Source organism: Artemia franciscana, chromosome 5, assembly GCF_032884065.1.
Source record: "Artemia franciscana chromosome 5, ASM3288406v1, whole genome shotgun sequence".
NCBI classification, from domain to species: Eukaryota; Metazoa; Arthropoda; class Branchiopoda; order Anostraca; family Artemiidae; genus Artemia; species Artemia franciscana.
In genome coordinates, this window is record NC_088867.1 from 13257973 (window position 1) to 13278123 (window position 20151).

Sequence of the window (20151 nt, forward strand, 5' to 3'; positions counted from 1 at the left end):
GGGCAAACTATGCGCTTTTTAAATGGCAAAGTTAATTGTAGAATATATCCTGTTTCAGGATCCAGTTATGTAAGCGAGACCCTTGGAATTTCCAACTACCTGCCATTAAGATCCCTCAAAAAAAAAAAAAAAAAACAGGATTCAGATATATTCCAGAAACGAAATATCTCTTGAAAGTTTCTGGTCATCAAAGCGTTCTTACACATCCTCTAGAGCTTTCTTTAAGCACACCAAAAAACCTCCTAACAATAGATCCTGAATCGTCAAAAACGCTAATTCAATTTCACTAATGGAACAGTCTCGTCACATCAAAATTCTCATGGTGGCTTATCCTGGGGCAATATCACGCCGAAATTGCTCATAAATCTAGGGGCTACTCACTAATTTGTATTGCACAGCCCAGAAAAGAAAGTAGTAACTGATGGTACGGACGAAGAGCCTCAAACAAAACTAGATGCAGGGCATATAAAATTGGTGATACAGGATATGTAGTAAGTGTTATGGTTTAAGGTAAACAGATATGTTAATAGTTCTTAGCCCCTGTTGATAAATACAAGCGTCATGATGGAACACTGGCATCCAATCCTCGGTACACAAGTCAAGAGACTTGCTTAGCCAATAGGAAATCAAAAAAGACCATCTCTGGCTCCTCATTGGCTAAGGGGATCAAAAGTAAGAAGTAGCCGGCGCAAATGTCCTGAGGCTTATTGGTTTCTTGCTTCCTAAGACAGTGAAAGTGAAAGCTTGTGTATAGGTGGATCTGAACAATGGAAGACAACAAAGATAGTAGTTCAAGTAAGGATATAACTAGGGCCGTAGCCAGGATTTGTTAGGGGAGGAGTTTACCAAAAATAGTTGTTTTCATGTATTTTTCTTCCTTTTTTACTAGTTGAATAACATTTTTGTGGAATTCAAACAAGAACCCCACCCCCTGGATACGGCCATTGATATGACTCAGTATTTTCAGTAGAAATATTTGAAGTTTGTGCCGTAATGGCCTTAGGCCTCATAATCAGGAGGGGGCAAGGTATACCACGGGAATGTAAAAATATAAAATAAAAAGAATTTAATGTCAGAAAAAAGGGGGAAGCTTCCCCCTTGCCCAGGTCTAGAACCGCTACTGAGCTAGTATACATTGATAATAAGTTACCTGAGAGAAAAAATATATAAGAGGAGAGGGGTTGTGCCCGAACACTCTTCTGTACAATTTTCCTGCTCCGACTTCAGCAAATAACCACGAAAATATTTTACAGGGTATGATTTTGATATTCAATTTGTACTGTTTGCAAATAGTCCCACTTTGCACAGAAATACACCTTATACAAACTACTTTTTAAGCCAAACATTGCTAAAGTTTTTTCTTCTTCTTCTTTCCATGAGAATGCGGGCGCGAAAGAGAAGAAAACCAGACATAAATCTGTGTATTACAGATGAATTTACTTTTATTTGTAATTGAAAGTTGAAGTTTAGTTGAAACTTAATTTGAAAGCTTAATTTAGTTGAAACAGAAGTTTAGTTGAAATTTGTGTGTTACTGATGAATTTAATTTTATTTTTAGTTGAAACTTAAATTGAAAGTTGAAATTTAGTTGAAACTGAAGTTTTTTGAAGTTTAGCTGAAATTTGTGTGTTACTGATGAATTTACTTTTATTTTTAGTTAAAAGTTGAAATTTAGTTGAAACCGAAGTTTTGTTGAAGTTTAGCTGAAATTTGTGTGCTACTGATGAATCTAGTTTCATTTTTAGTTGTTAGTTCAAGTTTAATTTAAACTTAAGTTGAAAGTTGAAGTTTAGTTGAAACTGAAGTTTTGTTGAAATTTAGCTGAAATTTGTGTGTTACTGATGACTTTACTTTTGTTGTTAGCTGTTAGTTGAAAGGTGATGGGTATGTCAGATGGATTTGTGAAAGAAGTGCAATGATTAGATTTCTCATTTGTTGTTTAGTAGAAATGTGCATGCCACTTTAGGTGCTGCCACTTATTTTGTAATTTTGTTGCTGGTCAATTGTCAACAATAACCAAAATTTAAATGGACTTAACTAAAATATTTTTTATTTAATAATAAAAAACATAATGAACGTAAATGACCGACGCCCTAATAGGGAGAAAACACAAATAACATAAACAGCCTAGCAAATCACAATATCGTGTTATATATATGCCCGTCAAGAGAGGGATAAACATGGGAAGAATATCCAGGGCTTGAGTCTAATCAAAATCCGGTGCAACATTTTTTTTTTTTAGTAAGCACACTATTTTATTTAATAGTAGAATATATAGAACGCTTTTAGTTTTCCAAACAAGACTTGGGGGGGGGGGGATCAAAAAAAAATTTTTGCGGCTCATTACTGGCTCTCGATAATCTCTCATTATACATGGAAAGGTAGATAAAATGAGAAAAGTTATTAAATTGTGGTATTAAATATAAAAAAGCAACCTTTTTTATCTGAAAATAAGGATCAACCATAAAACTTTAAACGGATAGAAATTAGTATATGAATGGGGGGGGGGGACTTGCCTTCCTTCGACCCTTGCTGTTTACGTTAATGTCTTAAAGCTCTTTAAAAATACTTCTCATTCAAAATCAAGGGTCAATGTGTTTGAGTAGCCTTTCATAAAGACTCAAGACAAAAAGTCAAACTGCAGCGTAAAGTGTGAGGGTTCAGGAAGGGGCAGCCCCTCTCTTTTACAGAATAGTGTCTGTTTGTTCTAAGTATTAATGTTGCTACAATTTTCCCAGAAACTTTCCTCCCCACCAAAAATTCTCCACGCGCCAAATTTCTTCCTCCCGCAGGAAATTAACCCGAAAATTTTCCGTATATGTCCCAATAACAAATGCTATATGTGAACGATACGGGCAGATTATGTAACTTACAGCCCTTTCCCCAGGGACTATGGAGGGTTTTGTCATCACCAAATGTTCATAGTTATTAAAAATTTGGAAAATATGGAGAGTCGTTTTCATAGTAATTGAACCTTTCTCCTATGCTCAATTAAATGGCTATCTAAAAGTTTTGATCGGCTAGATGCCCTCCGATCATTTTGGTCACTTAAAAAAAGGACCAGTATTTCGACACGGTCACCCCTGAATAAACAAATAAAAACGCATCCGTGATCTTTCTTCTATCAAAAAGTACAAAATTCTATATTTTATAGACAAAAGCTTGAAACCTTAACAAATTTTGCTCTCTGCTATGCTTAATCGGATGGTGTGATTGTCATTGCTTTACTTTTCGGCGGGACTTACCCCTTTTTTTGAAAATCAGGCAAATTTTCTCAGGCTCGTAGCTTTTGGTGGATAACATTAAACTTAATGAACTTTATATATTTGGAATCAGCATAAAAAGCCATTTCTTTTTATCTAAACGGTTTTTTCCAATCTAAACCAATAAATACAAGAGCATTGATCAGTATCTCGTAATTAAATTATCGTAATTTTCTCATCATGTTTCACAGTTTTTTTACTTTTTTGGGGAATCTCCTTTCTTTGTTTTCTTTTATTTCATGCTAGGCATGAAATAAAAGATTCACATTTCTTTTGCGTTCAGGTTGTACATACGACAATACTGCTGTGGAAATTTCATCGAGTCAGATTAAATTTTCAAATCGAGGTAGTGAATTTTTATTCATTCCAAATGCCAACTTAAAAACAAGGTCTATTAAATTGCCTTCCTCATTTAGTACTGAAGTAATAAAAAGATTTTCAAACCACCATGTAAGATTTAAAATTTTAACTCATTAGAGGGAGGGTCAGCGGAAAGAAATTTACATAGGCCTAGCATTAAAAAAAGAAGTTCTAAAAGAAGAATGGGTTTCTTCCGAATTCACCCATAGGAAAAGGGCTTCTTCCACTCCGATAGAAAAACCTGAAATAACCTCCCTCGTGAAATATTGATTTTTTTACATGGAAAATTATATCAAAATATTTGTAGTACTATGCCGAATGTGTATGAGTCCATTTTTTTCTGAAATTAATAGGAAAGCGAAATACCGTATAGATGTTGCCTTTAAAGGTTCTTGTAAAATATAATATTACAATACTTCCTTGATCCTTGAAATTAGTATAATTATCGGAATGATCTACAACTTTATTTTTAGGGTGGTCCGTTACTTTAGAGGATCACCTTGTAGTGTCGATCGTGAACTTTTTTCAGTTTGTGGGGTCAAACTATTTATAATTTGTTGGGCGGTCTTGCTATACCTTGTTGAGCTTGGATAAGAGATCCCAATAAATGACAGAAAACTACAAGCTGACACCTACTTTCCCAGTAATCTTAGAAAAAAACATTAAATCCTAGCGTTTTGTGCTGAAGATATTAAGTTTTAATGAAAATTACGTCACCAGAAAGTGTGAATTTTCTTTTTCGATTAAATGGAGCAGAAATTACTTTTTAAAGTCCAGGAAAACGCAGTCCATAAAAATGATCTAGCATAACCGCTAGGAATAATCTAAAAATCAGCACAGAGGAATGATAATTTGAATAATTTGGCCGCTTTGGGAGTTCCCTGTGATTTTACCCACTTTGATTGACAAGCTTGCAAGCAAAAGGGACGTAAAATTATTGTCTTTTCATTCTAATTTCACAATCAAACCACAATTTCTCTAAAGCTTTCGATGATGGCTAGTCCCCTGGGAGAATCTACTAATAGGCCTTTTGTGTAGGTCTTTGTGGAAGTCAGCCGGTGCTGGAGCTCGTAAAATGATTTTAAAGTATCACCGTGAGGAAGATTTTATCGGTAATCTCTGCTCAATCGGTATAGAAGTGCTATCTGCTCTCCACCATTTGAACCGTTAAGCATAATTGTTTAACATCTCATGTTACTCCGAAAATAATTTCCGCAAAAGGGGAGCAGTCAACATACAACACCCATGTACCCACATTACATGCCTAATCCAAAATTCTTCCCATGAATGAAAGGAGATCAGAAATTAATTTCTAACCACTCCCTTCACCTCTGAAAAACTCCTCTATATTTATCTGAAGCCACGTGGAGAGTGAAAATATTAGGGCATAATTGACAATATTATTCCTCGTTTTATTAAACCTTAGATGAATCAACATAGTTAAATGAAGCTTAAAAATACATGACTATAGTAACCACTATATGCATTTTAGGAGTGAATGCACCATCACGTGGTATTTTTGCCTCTGAAACTGGGAAGTAGTCCAGGACTTTTAGCTCAAAAAAGGGTCGAACCCGGACAAAATTGCAATATAAACGAAAATGGTACCAAAATGATCAGAAAAAAATTCTGTACAACATACTAAAAGTCCCCATAAATCCGAGTGGGGCGAGTACCCGAAAAACAGGGGAAAAGGGGGAAATGCGGGGGAAAATGGGAAAAATGCCGAACATGCCCAGAAAATAGTTTAAAGTGAGTTTTCTGGGGTTTTCACATACGCTGATTACGAAATTGACATCTAAAATTCAGTATAGAAAAAGAGTACTACGCAAAATGGGGGAACAGGGGAAAGAGGGGAGAAAAGAGAAGAATACAGGGTAGGGGTAGAAAGCGGTTTGAAAGATATTTTCTGGGGTATTCCTATCTGGTGATTACGAAATTGAGAAATAAAATGAAATAAAAAAATCGATTAACATAAAACGAGGAAATGGGGGGGGGGGGAGGGGAAAAGGGAAATATACAGGGTAGGGGTAGAAAGCATGTGGAAATGTGTTTTCTGGGGTTTTTCTATCTGCTGATCACGAAACTGACCCCTAAAATGAAGGAAAGAAAACGAGAACCATGAAAACCGAACAAAACTGGAGAAAACAACGGAAAAGGGGAAGGGAGGCCTGACTCCTGAGCCAGCTGCTAATGGCTAATAAGTAGGCCTATGGACAAAATAACTCGCTTAAGTATCAAACTTGTACTTTCTTGAATCACAGACATTTCTTACAACCATTTGAATTACTAAACATAAAGAAAACAACCGCTTGGCAGTTATATATAAAATGGCTATTATATGTAAAATTTGCACTTTCGAAGGCAGTATAGTTGACTTGAAAAACACAGCATTGATATCACTAGTCGAGCTCCTCGTCTTCGACAATCTCGTTGTCCCTGTTCAAACCGTTGATACCCTGACATTCTCCGCACGCGAACGTACACGCTAATCCATTTTTCTTGCAGCTGCATCGCGAGTTCTCGCAGCCTGTCTTACAGTTGCATCTCACGACACTCGAAAGAGTCTGAGGTGCGGGCAACAAATGGGTCATCACAGGTGAGTATTTATGGTCTCTGAGGACCCAACCCCAGTCAGCCGGGTCGAGGTCAGCTGGTTCCCCTTTCCAACGGGATACCTGGAGGCGCACTCGCTGGGAGTGGAATGAAGCTGCAGCTTCGGTTGGCGGAAGCCTTTCAGGCTTAACAAACGCCGTAGTAGTAGACGAAGAAACTTTTTCCAAGAAAATTCGATGTCGCAGCTTAGTGAGATCTTCGTTTGGTCGTGCTTTATACAAGCTGAGGAGAAGATATTCACCCGCTTTCACAATTTCATCTTTGGACGATGATTCATCCAGAAACACTTTGCATTTTTTTCTGAACACTTCGCTCTTCTTCAAAAGAGGTAGCACAGCTTGCTTTCCAAGTCCGAAAACTCGTGAGGTCGTGTCACATCCCAAGAGTGCGTGCCCTACCAGAAGCAGCCTGGATACTTCTCCCATTTTTTTTTGCACTTCGTTGAGGCACCAGAACCGTGTTATCGCTTCTTTTGCGTTCGTTGACGATTCGAAGTAAAGTGTTTTTGCATTAGGCGGGAGGTGATACAAGAGTAGAATCAGAAGGTCAGTGTCGTTGCCAAGAACTATTGTTTCAGAGTTTTCTGCTTTCAACGAAGTGTTTCAGCGAAGCAAACAGAGTTTCAACGAAGTGCAAAAAAAAAAAAAAAATAGGAGAAGTATCCAGGCTGATTCTGGTAGGGCACGCACTCTTGGGATGTGACACGACCTCACGAGTTTTCGGACTTGGAAAGCAAGCTGTGCTACCTCTTTTGAAGAAGAGCGAAGTGTTCAGAAAAAAATGCAAAGTGTTTCTGGATGAATCATCGTCCAAAGATGAAATTGTGAAAGCGGGTGAATATCTTCTCCTCAGCTTGTATAAAGCACGACCAAACGAAGATCTCACTAAGCTGCGACATCGAATTTTCTTGGAAAAAGTTTCTTCGTCTAATACTACGGCGTTTGTTAAGCCTTAAAGGCTTCCGCCAACCGAAGCTGCAGCTTCATTCCACTCCCAGCGAGTGCACCTCCAGTTATCCCGTTGGAAAGGGGAACCAGCTGACCTCGACCCGGCTGACTGGGGTTGGGTCCTCAGAGACCATAAATACTCACCTGTGATGACCCATTTGTTGCCCGCACCTCAGACTCTTTCGAGTGTCGTGAGATGCAACTGTAAGACAGGCTGCGAGAACTCGCGATGCAGCTGCAAGAAAAATGGATTAGCGTGTACGTTCGCGTGCGGAGAATGTCAGGGTATCAACTGTTTGAACGGGGACAACGAGATTGTCGAAGACGAGGAGCTCGACTAGTGATATCAATGCTGTGTTTTTCAAGTCAACTATACTGCCTTCGAAAGTGCAAATTTTACATATAATAGCCATTTTATATATAACTGCCAAGCGGTTGTTTTCTTTATGTTTAGTAATTCAAATGGTTGTAAGAAATGTCTGTGATTCAAGAAAGTACAAGTTTGATACTTAAGCGAGTTATTTTGTCCATAGACCTACTTATTAGCCATTAGCAGCTGGCTCAGGAGTCAGGCCTCCCTTCCCCTTTTCCGTTGTTTCTTCCAGTTTTGTTCGGTTTTCATGGTTCTCGTTTTCTTTCCTTCATTTTAGGGGTCAGTTTCGTGATCAGCAGATAGAAAAACCCCAGAAAACACATTTCCACATGCTTTCTACCCCTACCCTGTATATTTCCCTTTTCCCCTCCCCCCAATTTCCCCGTTTTATGTTAATCGATTTTTTTATATCATTTTATTTCTCAATTTCGTAATCACCAGATAGGAATACCCCAGAAAATATCTTTCAAACCGCTTTCTACCCCTACCCTATGTTCTTCTCTTTTCTCCCCTCTTTCCCCTGTTCCCCCGTTTTCCGTAGTACTCTTTTTCTATACTGAATTTTAGATGTCAATTTCGTAATCAGCGTATGTGAAAACCCCAGAAAACTCACTTTAAACTATTTTCTGGGCATGTTCGGCATTTTTCCCATTTTCCCCCGCATTTCCCCCTTTTCCCCTGTTTGTCGGGTACTCGCCCCACTCGGATTTATGGGGACTTTTAGTATGTTGTACAGAATTTTTTTCTGATCATTTTGGTACCATTTTCGTTTATATTGCAATTTTGTCCGGGTCAAACCCTAAAAGTCCTGGACTAAAGATCAGTATACAATTACTGGATAGTTCTGAATGGATTGGCTGTCATAGAATTATTAATCGATAGCTCTGTCTCTCTTTGGGGCATAATTGTTGTTTTGTATTGCAAAATGGCAGAAATTGTAACTTTGCTATTGAATAATCTTTTTTAATGCTTAAAAAGGGCAGAAGAACATTTAATTTTCGTTTGAATGATTCTTCACCAATTTCTAAGAACACTGGTTTGATCCGATCAAATTTGGGGAAAACAAAACAAACAAATTTATTTCATTTCATTTAATTTTTGTTAGTACTATATAACTCAAATACAACAATAAAGAAAAACTGAAAGAGTAAATGAAAAAGAAAACAAATACATAAGATAGAGTAGCCCAAAAGGTGAGCTTTTAAGGGGCCCAGTCAATACAACAATAATTTCATATTAGGAAAAAAGAAAAGAAAAAAAAAGCAATATAAAATAAAACTATATGTATCAATGCATAACAAAAAGTGGCAAAAGTTACGACCGAAGAGACAAAAAATCGGGAAAAGACCAAAATACAAAAATCTCACAACAGTCTAAAAAACCCACAAGCAGAGTTAAACAATATCGGAAAAGACCTTTCACACGAAATATCGGAGGGAAGAGAATATCCATAGTTTGGTAGCTAAATAAACTGGAGAACGCCCGGAAAATAGAAATTCGAAACAGTGGAAGTTCGATGGAGAGATAGGACGAAGGGAAAGGGAAAGATTAAAAGAAGGTACATATTTGGAAAGACTACACAGGCTTGTAAGAAGGGAATTATGTAAGAATTTATAAGTTAGGAGGACACAGTTCTTTTTTACCAGGGAATACATTTTTAATACCAGTATCATTATACAAATCAGCAGAGGGGTACACTTGGTGAAGGCCAAACATAGCTTTCACAGCTATATTCTGGAGGCGTCGCATAGGAGTTATTAGAGAAGAAGCTGCCACACCCCAAATAGAATAACAACAAGAAAGTCGTGAATCGAAAAACCTATAATACAGTGGGACCATTACCTCAGTGTGAAGAAAGGATTGAACTCTCTGGAGGACACCAACATGGCGAGAAACTATACTTCGGAGATAGGAGAGATGAGGCTTATAAGAAAGGTTAGAATCCAAAAACACACCCAACATTTTAATTACCTGAGTTTGTGAAATAAGGATATTATCACACGGTTCCGTGATCATTTTTCTTGGAAAAATGCAAAATTTAGTATCTTCGTACATAAGGACTTGAAACTTTTGTAGTATCGTTCTCTGATATGCTGAAATTAATGACATAACTTTTATTATGATTTCCCACCTTTTTGGGGATGTCTTGCCCCTTTTTCAAAAACTTGGCAAAAATTCTGAGGACCATAGGTTTGTTGGGCTCTATAAACTCAATTATATATTTCACCAAAGCTTCTTTTTAAAGTATTGTTTATTATAAGCACGAGTCACTCCTTACTTACAGTTCGTTACCACGGACTGTTTGGTTTAAAAAAAAAGTTTCTTAAATTTAGTTTATTATTTTCTTAAATAAGTTATCGTGTCCGCTGTAGAACGGGAGTTTTTCACCATTTGGCGCTCATTTTCCAAACTTAACTCTGTACTCCTTTACACGTGTATTCTCCCAAACAAAGGGAGGCCATCGGTTAAATTCAGAGTCATCTGACTGTTCGTTCAATTCATCTGAAGCATCTCTAATGAGGGTAGTTTTTTTAAGAAACAGGCAACCCCCCTCCTTTTTTTAAAGAACCAGTTGGCCAATACGCTAATAGATTGTGTCCGACTACGCAATACTTTTTAAATGTTACTTGTACTGGTAATTGGTCTAGAATAACAATTCATTTTTATAGGCTCTATGCTTACAGACAAATGGTATAACGCACGCAGATTGGGCATCTGAGACTAGAAGGATATATAATTGTCCTTTCAATTGTTCTTAAAATTTTTACTCGCAAACATTTTGGATCTGTTAGGACCAAAATTGCTGTTTTATGGGCAAAACAATACTAGAAAGCAGAATATCCCGATGGTTTTATTCAGTTTCTTACAAAAAGGCTCTTGAATCTTTGAATTTTAATTTTAATGAACCTTCTTTCAATAGTCTACGACTATTGGTTCGTTGAAGTCACCCTCAAGGGAAAAACAGAGAGGCGTGGCAATTCTTCTCTGGAAAAATAAGAAATATTATATTTTGTAGATGGTATCTTTAGGGTTCTCGCACACATGGTATTTCATTATTAAATTTTTCCTTCAAGATTGCAACCATTTTTGGGTGAGTTTAACCCCGTTTCCAAAAATTATACTAATTCCCATTTGCTAAGAGCTTTCAATGAGAAACTGAAAAAAATAAATGCGAAAAGTTATACTACACAAGCAGAGAAAATACACTCAATGTATCAATGTTGAGTGTCTTTTCGTTTCTTGTGTAGGTCACTTCAAAGATTTTATTTGTTTTTTTGTTTTTTTTTGTTTTTTTTTTTCGAAGCACTGAAGACGACTTGGTGGAGGCCCTTCTCGAAATATTTGCTTATTTTCGTTTCGTATTTTTCCACTGGCTGACACAAACCTCGTTTTTCTTACCTATTTGATTATATTTTGCATTTATTATTTGCTTCTTCTTTGTTTCTTGCGTCATGTATAGCCAGTGTGGTCTTAGAGTGTATATAAATTTTGATAATTATAAACATATCTCAGAGTTCTTATTTGCTAATATTTCAGCCTTATTGGAGTTAAAATTGCTATTTTGTGCCATGAAATGGCAGAACATTAGACTTTCTTTTGCAAAATCTTTTTTACAACTTAGAGAGGGTAGTAGGACTTTCAATTTCGTTCGAATAGACTTCCAGCTCTCGAAATACTCCTCTTTTTGTGGTCACCCTTCTCGAAACAAAAAACAACTTCGTATTTCGTATATAGGGGCTTGAAATCTCTGTAATAGGGTCAAGCTGAATTTGTAAATTTGATATTGTAATTTCTGTCAATATCAATCTTATTTTAGTTTGATCTGCCGTTATTCGTAAATTGATTAAATTTCCACAGGATCGTAGTTTCTGGTGTGTAACTTAAAATTTTAATAAATTTTACGCGTTTTGAACTATTGCCCTTGTTCCAGAATCTCTTTTTTCTTTTTTCTTAATTTTTTTTTTAGCTATTGTTGCTTTTAGCACAAGTTGCTCCTTTCCTAAAATTCAAGATATTCGAACTCGAACTGTTTGAGCACTTTTCACTATGAATAAAATGGCATATGAATGGTCTCACCATAATTTATTAGTTAATAAGTAACACTATAAATAAAGCTAAATCATTCCGTCGACAATCCAGATTTTAGGCATTATTTGCGGAAAGTCTTGTTTTAAAAGGACAGAAGTTTCAGTTACGAATATCCTATGGAAAGTGGAGCTGGCCTAAAGACAGGCTAGTGAAAATTATAGCGAACATCACACCTTTGTTAATTCCTATATTAACGGCGCCAGGTGCTTAAAGGTATCTGATATGCCGCTATTCACTTACCTGATTCTGAAACCTCGAGGTTTAAATTTCTGTTGAACCTTTTTTTGAAGGAATCAACAGAGGGATTTGTAGGAATAACATCCCCAGGAAGATCGTTTCAGATAGAAGTGCAGCGCCGGATGAAGCTCCTCCTCAAGTACGCGGTTCTTGTCGTGTCCTCCTTTAGATAATTGGACCTAGCTGTGTGTCTTCGCGTCTGCCTTGTTAGTTGGCAGACTTTCATCGCCCTAACTAATTTATTTCAATCAACTTTGGCAACTTCCATTCTTAACCCGTAAAACTTGAACTAACCATCTTACCCACTTTTTTTTAAAAAGTAATATCAAAGCAAATTTTTTCTTATAGTTTTCTTTTTTATTGTCCTTCAAACGAGCACCTGAAACTATCCTTTGGAAAATTTGTTTCTAAATTTATGGCTCGTCTTTCGAAGCGCCTCGGTTTCGAAGCTATTCTTTAACACTTTTATTAGTGTGACTTCTAAAATACTAATCTTAGTTTCAAGACATGCTCTCTTATTTTTTAGTTTTATTTTTTAAATTGGAAAAAAAACAACCTGCGCCATTGTTGTTTTACTTCGCTGTATCCACTCTCTGTGCTAATAATTTTCAATCGGTCATTTTTCTTTTCACATAGAATTGATTGTTCATCTTCATTTATCTCTTACTAAAGCAACTTGGTTTTCTCAACCTTAATTTTCAAATTTGTTCAAACTTCCTAAATTTCCAAAATCTAAAAAAAATCTCTTAATTTTGCTCACATTTATGTCTTAGACACTGAATCATTTTGCCTACGTAATCCCAGTTTAGGAGAGTTCTACCTTCCCATTTCATACCATATTCTTCCATAGTATTTGGTGTGTCACTTAGAGCCAAATTAATTGAAGTTGGGCCCAAAATTTTTTGTCCCTGATCCTTTTAAAACTTAAAGGGGTAAGTCCTTGGGCCACGAAGAACTTAATGTGAAAAAGTGTTTTCTAGGACACAGTTCCCATGAAAAAAAACGGGGCTTACTAGAGCAAAAAGGACTTTACTTCTTCTGGATGGAAACCTATATGTTTAAGTCTTAGGAATAAGTGGAACCCAATCCACAAGGAAAGACAAAAAAAAAAAAAAAAAAAAATATCAGTCTACCCGAAAACGGGCCCTGACAAAGGGCAAAGCGGTCCAAAACTTTTTCCCAGCCATTTTGTATGGGAAAGATGGTTGTTGAAACTAGGGAAGGGACTAATCGGATTGTGAATTCAAATTTCTAGTGCCATTTTTTGTGCCAAAAGTGATTTAATGCAGCCTGTCTCCTTCTCATGCCTAGGTAGTCAACATAGCTCCCGCAGCCCAATCGCGATACTTTTAAGTTGTAGAATTTAGCCATTGTTCAAAGTCAGATTTTAGTTGAAAAGGTAGCCATGTTTGGCCTCGGTTGTCTGATCAGCTAAAAGCTCTTAGAGATTGTTCGCTAAGGTAATATTATCATAGTCTCCCAAAGCCTTATTCTAGAAACGGCACGAGTACTTGAGGAAATCAAAAGACCCGGTTTGTACCCGGGTTGTCAAACTATTTGCAGTTTCTAGGCAATGACTTAGGTTATTGAGTTGAAACTTTCAGGCAGTAATGTAGGAAAAAAAAGAGGGGCAGGACTTCAAATTTGGTGTTGCGTATGGACGCTAAAAATTTTATGTTTCCGACCCAACTAAACATTTCATACCATAAACCTCTATGGGAAATATAATTTATTTACCTCTTAGCAGTGAGGTAAATCAAAAGGCACTAGGTAATACGAGGTTCACAAAGTAGCGTATTTTCAATGTTAGGACAATCCCCTAACAGTTATGCTTATTTGGAAATCCGCGCTTACAACTCGAGATGCGATCATATCTCTAGGTTATTCTTTTGCTGAGCGTTTTTTCAGGCTGATTTGAAGTTACCAATGAGGATAAGTGCTAATCTGCTTAGGCACTGAAAAAATTATTTCGAACCTTCATCACTCTGTGACATGTAAGCTGGGCACAGAGTCGATCTCGGCTGAATCTAACGGTGCTTGTTCGGACCATTTACCCATCTCATTTACAGCACCGGACATCAGAGTCTGAAGTACTTTTGAAACTCTTAGTTTTTCAAGAATTTTGACATTTCTGGACTAATTTCAAAATTTTTGAATCAGAATATGGTAAGTTTTAATATAATAAAATATGAAGTACTTTTTTTTTAATACTTTTTCTCAGCCTGAATTCCAACTAGGATTACAAATGGTTAGCCATCTAAGTTCTTTGTATACATGGGCCATTTGATTGGTAAAACGCTACAACTTTAGACGAGCACTGATAACGAAACGTTTAGAAAAGAAAATTGGGCGTGCCAACAAAGCTTTAGTTGTTTTTTTTTGTTATTTTTTTTCAAGCGAGATTGATATACGTAATTGCCTTTCCGGTAGAGGTAATTACGAAAAAGCTAAGACTCTTTTTTTGTTTTGACTACTTAAAGTTCTAACTTGAGGTTGTATTAAGAATCGGGCTTTTTTTTTATCAAACATTTCGTGGTAATAAAATGCAAGTAAGGAGCAACTCCGCGCAATAGTTTGGTAACAGTAGATCAAAATAATTGGCTTTTTATGTTGATTCCTAATATGTAAAATTCAATAAGTTTAATGTTACCCATCAAAAGATACGAGCCTTAGAAAATTTGACTAATTTTGAAACAGGGGTAATAGGTAAAATCCCCAAAAAGTCAAGCAATGTTATTAAAAATCACACTATCAGATCCAGTATATCAGAGAGCCCTACTGTAGGGGTTTGCAACTCCCATCTACAAACATTTGGAATTTTAAATTCTTTTGCCAGAAGAAGGATCCCGGATGCATTTTTTTTTCCATGGATGGTTGTATTGAACCAATGGTCCTAGAAGATCTGGAGAAGACTCAATCTAGCGAAAATTAAGAGTTCTAGTGTCCTTTTTAGCTGACCAAAAAGATCGGGGGGAGACTAGCCCTTTTTCAAGTCCATTTTCCCCCGAAGATAATTGATCAAAATCGGAAAAGGCCATCTGATTCATCACAGTTGAAAGGTCTCATAACAATGTCCTTGGGGGTGACAAGATCCCCATAGTTCCTGAGGAAAAGGCTACAAGTTACGCAATTTGTATGTTGTCCACACTTAGCATTTGATATCGGAAAACATATTGAAATATTTTAAGGGAAAAATGGATTAGGTTGGAGGAAGAGCGTGCGTAGCTTTGTTGGTCTCAGGTGGCTTGGTTCTGCAGTGAGTTATTAGTAGTAGTAGTAGTAGTAGTAGTAGTATTTTCCATGGTGACATTCTTCCGCGAATTTTCATGGGAAAGCTTAAACAGGGGTGAAAGTTTAGAGTTAAAAGAGGGATGATTTAAGAAAATCTGATAGTACAGAACAAGATCTTATGTATACAAACTCGAAAACAAAATTCTTGAAACTTAGGGTGCTTATCTAAAAGTATCTTTGTCATCACTTGCCAAACCTTTAAAGTGATATAATCCATCGACACATATAGACTAGCCTCTACAATTCAGTTTTTTAAGATGTTTTTCCTTCAATGGTGTTTAATTTAAGAATAATGACGCAACAAAATACTTAACATTACTCCATTTGCATCATTTCATGTACGAGCCCCTAATAATTATAGGTTCTAAATACATCACCGTCTTGGTTACTTTCTAGGCTCTACTCCAAACCACAATCTAATAACAATAAATTCAGTAAAGCATATATTTTGCTCACCTCCCTTGAAATATAAATTTAAAATACAATAAATGGGCAGTGACATTACTTATATTTTTATTCAAAAATGAAAGGAATGGTAAATATAAAGAATCAAATGAATGTTAATTGTTGTCATTTGGAAATCAAGGTGAAAACGTTTTAACTAAAAATTGGTGATAAATCCAGGCAACACAAAAAACAAATTGACTGAATGGGGGGTAGAGGAGGGTATAATTTAGCTTATTATTTTTTTATGGAGGTGCAAAATTTGGAAACTTAAAGAAATTAGCGTGTATGCTGCTTAGTAAATATGTTATATATAGAGTGAACATATCAGTTGCATATTGGATTTCCGTCAGTTTGATAAAAGACATGTTCTATCATCGTGTATTATGTCATCACTGAACACTTTTATTTCAGTTTTGAAATAAATATTTAAACACATTATTTTACACATTTAAACACATTATATTCTATTATCACTCACGAAAAACATTTATTTCAGTTATGTGGAAAAATTTTTTTTTTTCAAAAGAAAATAAAAGCAACATTAAAACTTAAGCAAACAAAAGCCATCCCCTTGGTAGTGGGCTGAATGTCATCACGACCATCCGCTCTTTTTGCTCAGTAAAGGTTTTCTTATGCTTTATTGAGATACCATAAATTAGGGTTGCTATTCCTAGTAATTTATCACTATTTCTAGTGATTGTTTATATTACATAAAGAAAAAAATCACTAAATCAGCACATAAATCACTAGATTATTGAACAAACACACTAAATCAACCAAACAACCAAATTTTGTGATTTCTTTTTCACCGGGTGGCGACCCTGGCATAAATACCTTTAATATGTTGGGCTTTAATAAAAAACGCAAGGGTTTGGAGATGTCAGCAACCTCTCGTATTTAGTTCAATTTCAGTTTGTTTGAAGTTTTGATATCACTCTTTACTTTTATTTTGAAACACTTATTGATTTTGTTTACTTTTTCTTTATTAGTTTTGTATTAATTTTGTTTTCATGGATTCCACCTCCTCTGAATCTTAGAACCACTAAGATAAATAATCTTAGAACCTTCGGTTCTGAATCTTAGAACCACTATAAATAATCCAAAATATTAATATTTTATCTGTATTTGTAACACTTTTGTAATTCCAGATGTTAATTCTTCATTGCCCATTAAGTTGAAAATAGTACCATTTTGTTTTAAATTGGCATTTTTAATTGGAAAGCATCAGTTATTCATTTATTCTGCTATCTATATAAAAAATTGCCTTTGCCACAGGTGTATTTCTTGTGACAGATTAATTGTCCCCCACCCCCAAATTTGAATGCCATACGGCAAGTAAGCCTCTAGAATGTGATTTATCATGTCGCTTAACCTGTAATTGAATATTGATCCTATACTAGTTAATCCTATCCATTACGTTCAGGGATTTAAAGCTATATTGTCAAAAAGGATCGGAGTCCGGAAAAGTCGTGGTAAAGGATTAGAGATAGTAATGAGGTCTTTCTAGAAGCAGAAGGTGCCCAGTCAGCTGCTCTTAGAACGCCGCCAGGGATACCTAACTCTGTCCAGCTTGATGGTGATTAAATTCCTAAAGATGCTCTCAAGTCACATAACTAATAGTTCATAAAACTTTCTGGGCTGGGTTAAGAGGATAGTTGATAAATTTTTGTCTATGCTCATGGTTGTAAAATGATGGTGGTCAGAATTCCTTCAGCCCTATGGAATACCAAAGATTATGTAGATTTTCAACGCATTTTTTTCAATATTGTTCCCCGTACCCATCCATCCAAAGCACCATAATACAACTAATATTAGAATTTGTTGCAAATTTGGTCCAAACTATAAGTTGTTGGCTAAAACCTTGATTCTTATGGAGAAAAACCAAAAGAGTCTTAAAAATGTTCTTTTATCAAGCAATATAAAAGCTATGTCAAGTGAAAACGAACATAAATAAATTTAAAAAAACTTTTTCCACAAAAGTAGTTTTTCAAAAAAAGTCTAGAGTCAAGAAAAGTCATTAAACTAAATACGAGCAAAAATAAAGTCAAGTAATAATTCAAGGGTGAAAATACCTTAAATCACTATTAATTAATGTATGAAGCCCAAAAACCCAAAGAAACCCAAAGAACAGAAAATATAAAAATATAACCAAGTCAAACATAAAATAAACAGAAATGACCACAAACGGGAGTAGGGCTAACACTCCCTAAGCATTCTAGGGAACAGAACGTCATTTGGAAGAGGAATGGGAGGGGGATCAGTTTTGTGGTTTCTAGAGAAATTGCCAATGCGCACCCGTCTGACTGATCGTCTTTCAAACAGTAAGCTGTACGAAAAATGTAGTTCTATCCCTCTTCCTAGGTCCACACTGAGATAAAAGTTGAGATGGACAGGGAATGTTCTGTGAATGAAGGATGACAGTTCGCCAAAGATCGTCCTTTTTCAGCCAATCATCTAGGAGCACACGAAAAGCAAGTATTCCCCTAATGGAGGAAAGGAGGTCACCAGGAGGGATTTAAAGGAAATTGTAACTTCTTTGGTCGGTGTAAAGACGGAGGCTTTGAGAAGATTGATATAGAGGAGGAGTGTCCGCAGTTTTATTGGTCTCAGGCGGCTTGATGCTGCAGTGAGTTGTTATTTGTAGTGGAGGTTGTAGCACTGCAGAGAAGACGTTAGTCTTATTCTTCTTTGTGTTATCTCTGTTCGTTTTAAATTACTGTCACCCATGTTACAGCGACAGAACCCGTGTTACTGTCGTGTCGCTTGTACTGGTTATTAAATGGGACAACACCGTGACACAAATATACAAATTTCGCAAACGTTGTATTTTAGAGGAAATCTAACGCGTATTGGAGATGCAGGGTGAAACTAATCGGAATAATCCTATTAATGTTTTTGAAGAGGGGCTGGCGATTTGAACTCTTAAATTTCGTTACACTATCTTGTAGGACAGTTCTGAAAACGCTAGGTTATTTGAATGAAAGGTCATAATATATTGCAATTACATAATATATTACAATATATTACTATTTCAAGCACCATCCTCTCCGATAAAGTCAATGAAAAACAGTGTCCTTTAAAAAGTACTTCCGACTCTTCAATAAATGATTGCTTAAAATGATCAGGTGTTTGGAGAATACAATGTCAATACATCAATTTGTTCGAAATGTACAAACAATTTCTCTATAGTTCTTCACTTCTGCTTCGTTAACCCCTTTAAATCTCCCTCGAAAAGTGAATTGAATCAACGAGTCAACTTTTCTACTCTAGATGCTCCGCTTTTTATTCGCCCCTCGGTAGTTCACTGATTTCATCCCGCAAAGTAGACTCTCATGTCGGCTAAAGGTAATTATTATGGAAATAGAATTGTCTGTGTTATCACATTCAAGTCATAGCTCGGATAGAAGAATTACTTTTTAAATCAAGAAATTCGATTCTATAGCACCTGCCGCTAGCAAATAAAGGACATATGGTGCCTTTGAAAGATAAAAGAATAAGAATTACCACCCAACTTCCTACCCCGGGAATTCCCCAGCAAAATCTTAGAAAAAATCTTACATTCTCTTGCAAAACAATTCAAAACCACCTCCTCGCCTAATATATATTATAATTTTTGCGTGTTTAGACCCTTGTAAATTATTTTGTGGTTGCTCCTGTATATATATATATATATATATATATATATATATATATATATATATATATATATATATATATATATATATATATATATATATATGCATAAATAAATATATATATATATGTATATATATATATATATATATATATATATGCATAAATATATATATATATATATATATATATATATATATATATATATATATATATATATATATATATATATATATATATATATATGAATATATATTTATATGCATATATATGTATATATATATATGTATATATATATATATATATATATATATATATATATATATATATATATATATATATATATATATATATATATATATATATATATATATATATATATATATGCATATAAATATATATATATGGATATATATATATATATGTATATATATATATATATATATAAATTTCCAAATCATAAAAATTTGCAATTATTACAAATGATGATTCTCTATCAAACAGTTCGTGGTAACGAACTGTAAAGGAGCGACCCGGCTCAATAGTAACCAAAACTCTAAAAAATTGAATTTTGATATCAATAGCTACATCAAAAGAATCGCAGTTTAATGCTGATTTTAAATATATAAGTTTCATCAAGATTAGTATTACCCATCAAAAGTTACGAGCCTGAGAAAATTTGCCTTATTTAGGAAAATAGGGGGAAACACCCCCTAAAAGTCGTAGGATCTTAACGAAAATGACACCATCAGATTCAGGGTATCAGAGAACCATACTGTAGAAGTTTCAAGCTCCTATCTACAAAAATGTGGAATTTTGTATTTTTTGCCAGAAGACAAATCACGGGTGCGTGTTTATTTGTTTGTTGTTTTTTTTTCTTTTCCCCAGGGGTCAT

At 35.4% G+C, this 20151-nt stretch overlaps 1 protein-coding gene across 1 annotated transcript in view; it reads left to right on the top strand.

The window, feature by feature from the left end:
• Window positions 1–743: 743 nt before the first annotated feature.
• Window positions 744–20151, top strand: part of LOC136026994 (photoreceptor-specific nuclear receptor-like) — a 47366-nt gene continuing 27958 nt past the window's right edge. Inside the window, exon 1 of the mRNA XM_065703876.1 lies at window positions 744–795. Coding sequence (XP_065559948.1) covers window positions 768–795 — 28 coding nt within the window. The 5' untranslated portion in view covers window positions 744–767. The remainder of the gene's footprint in view (window positions 796–20151) is intronic.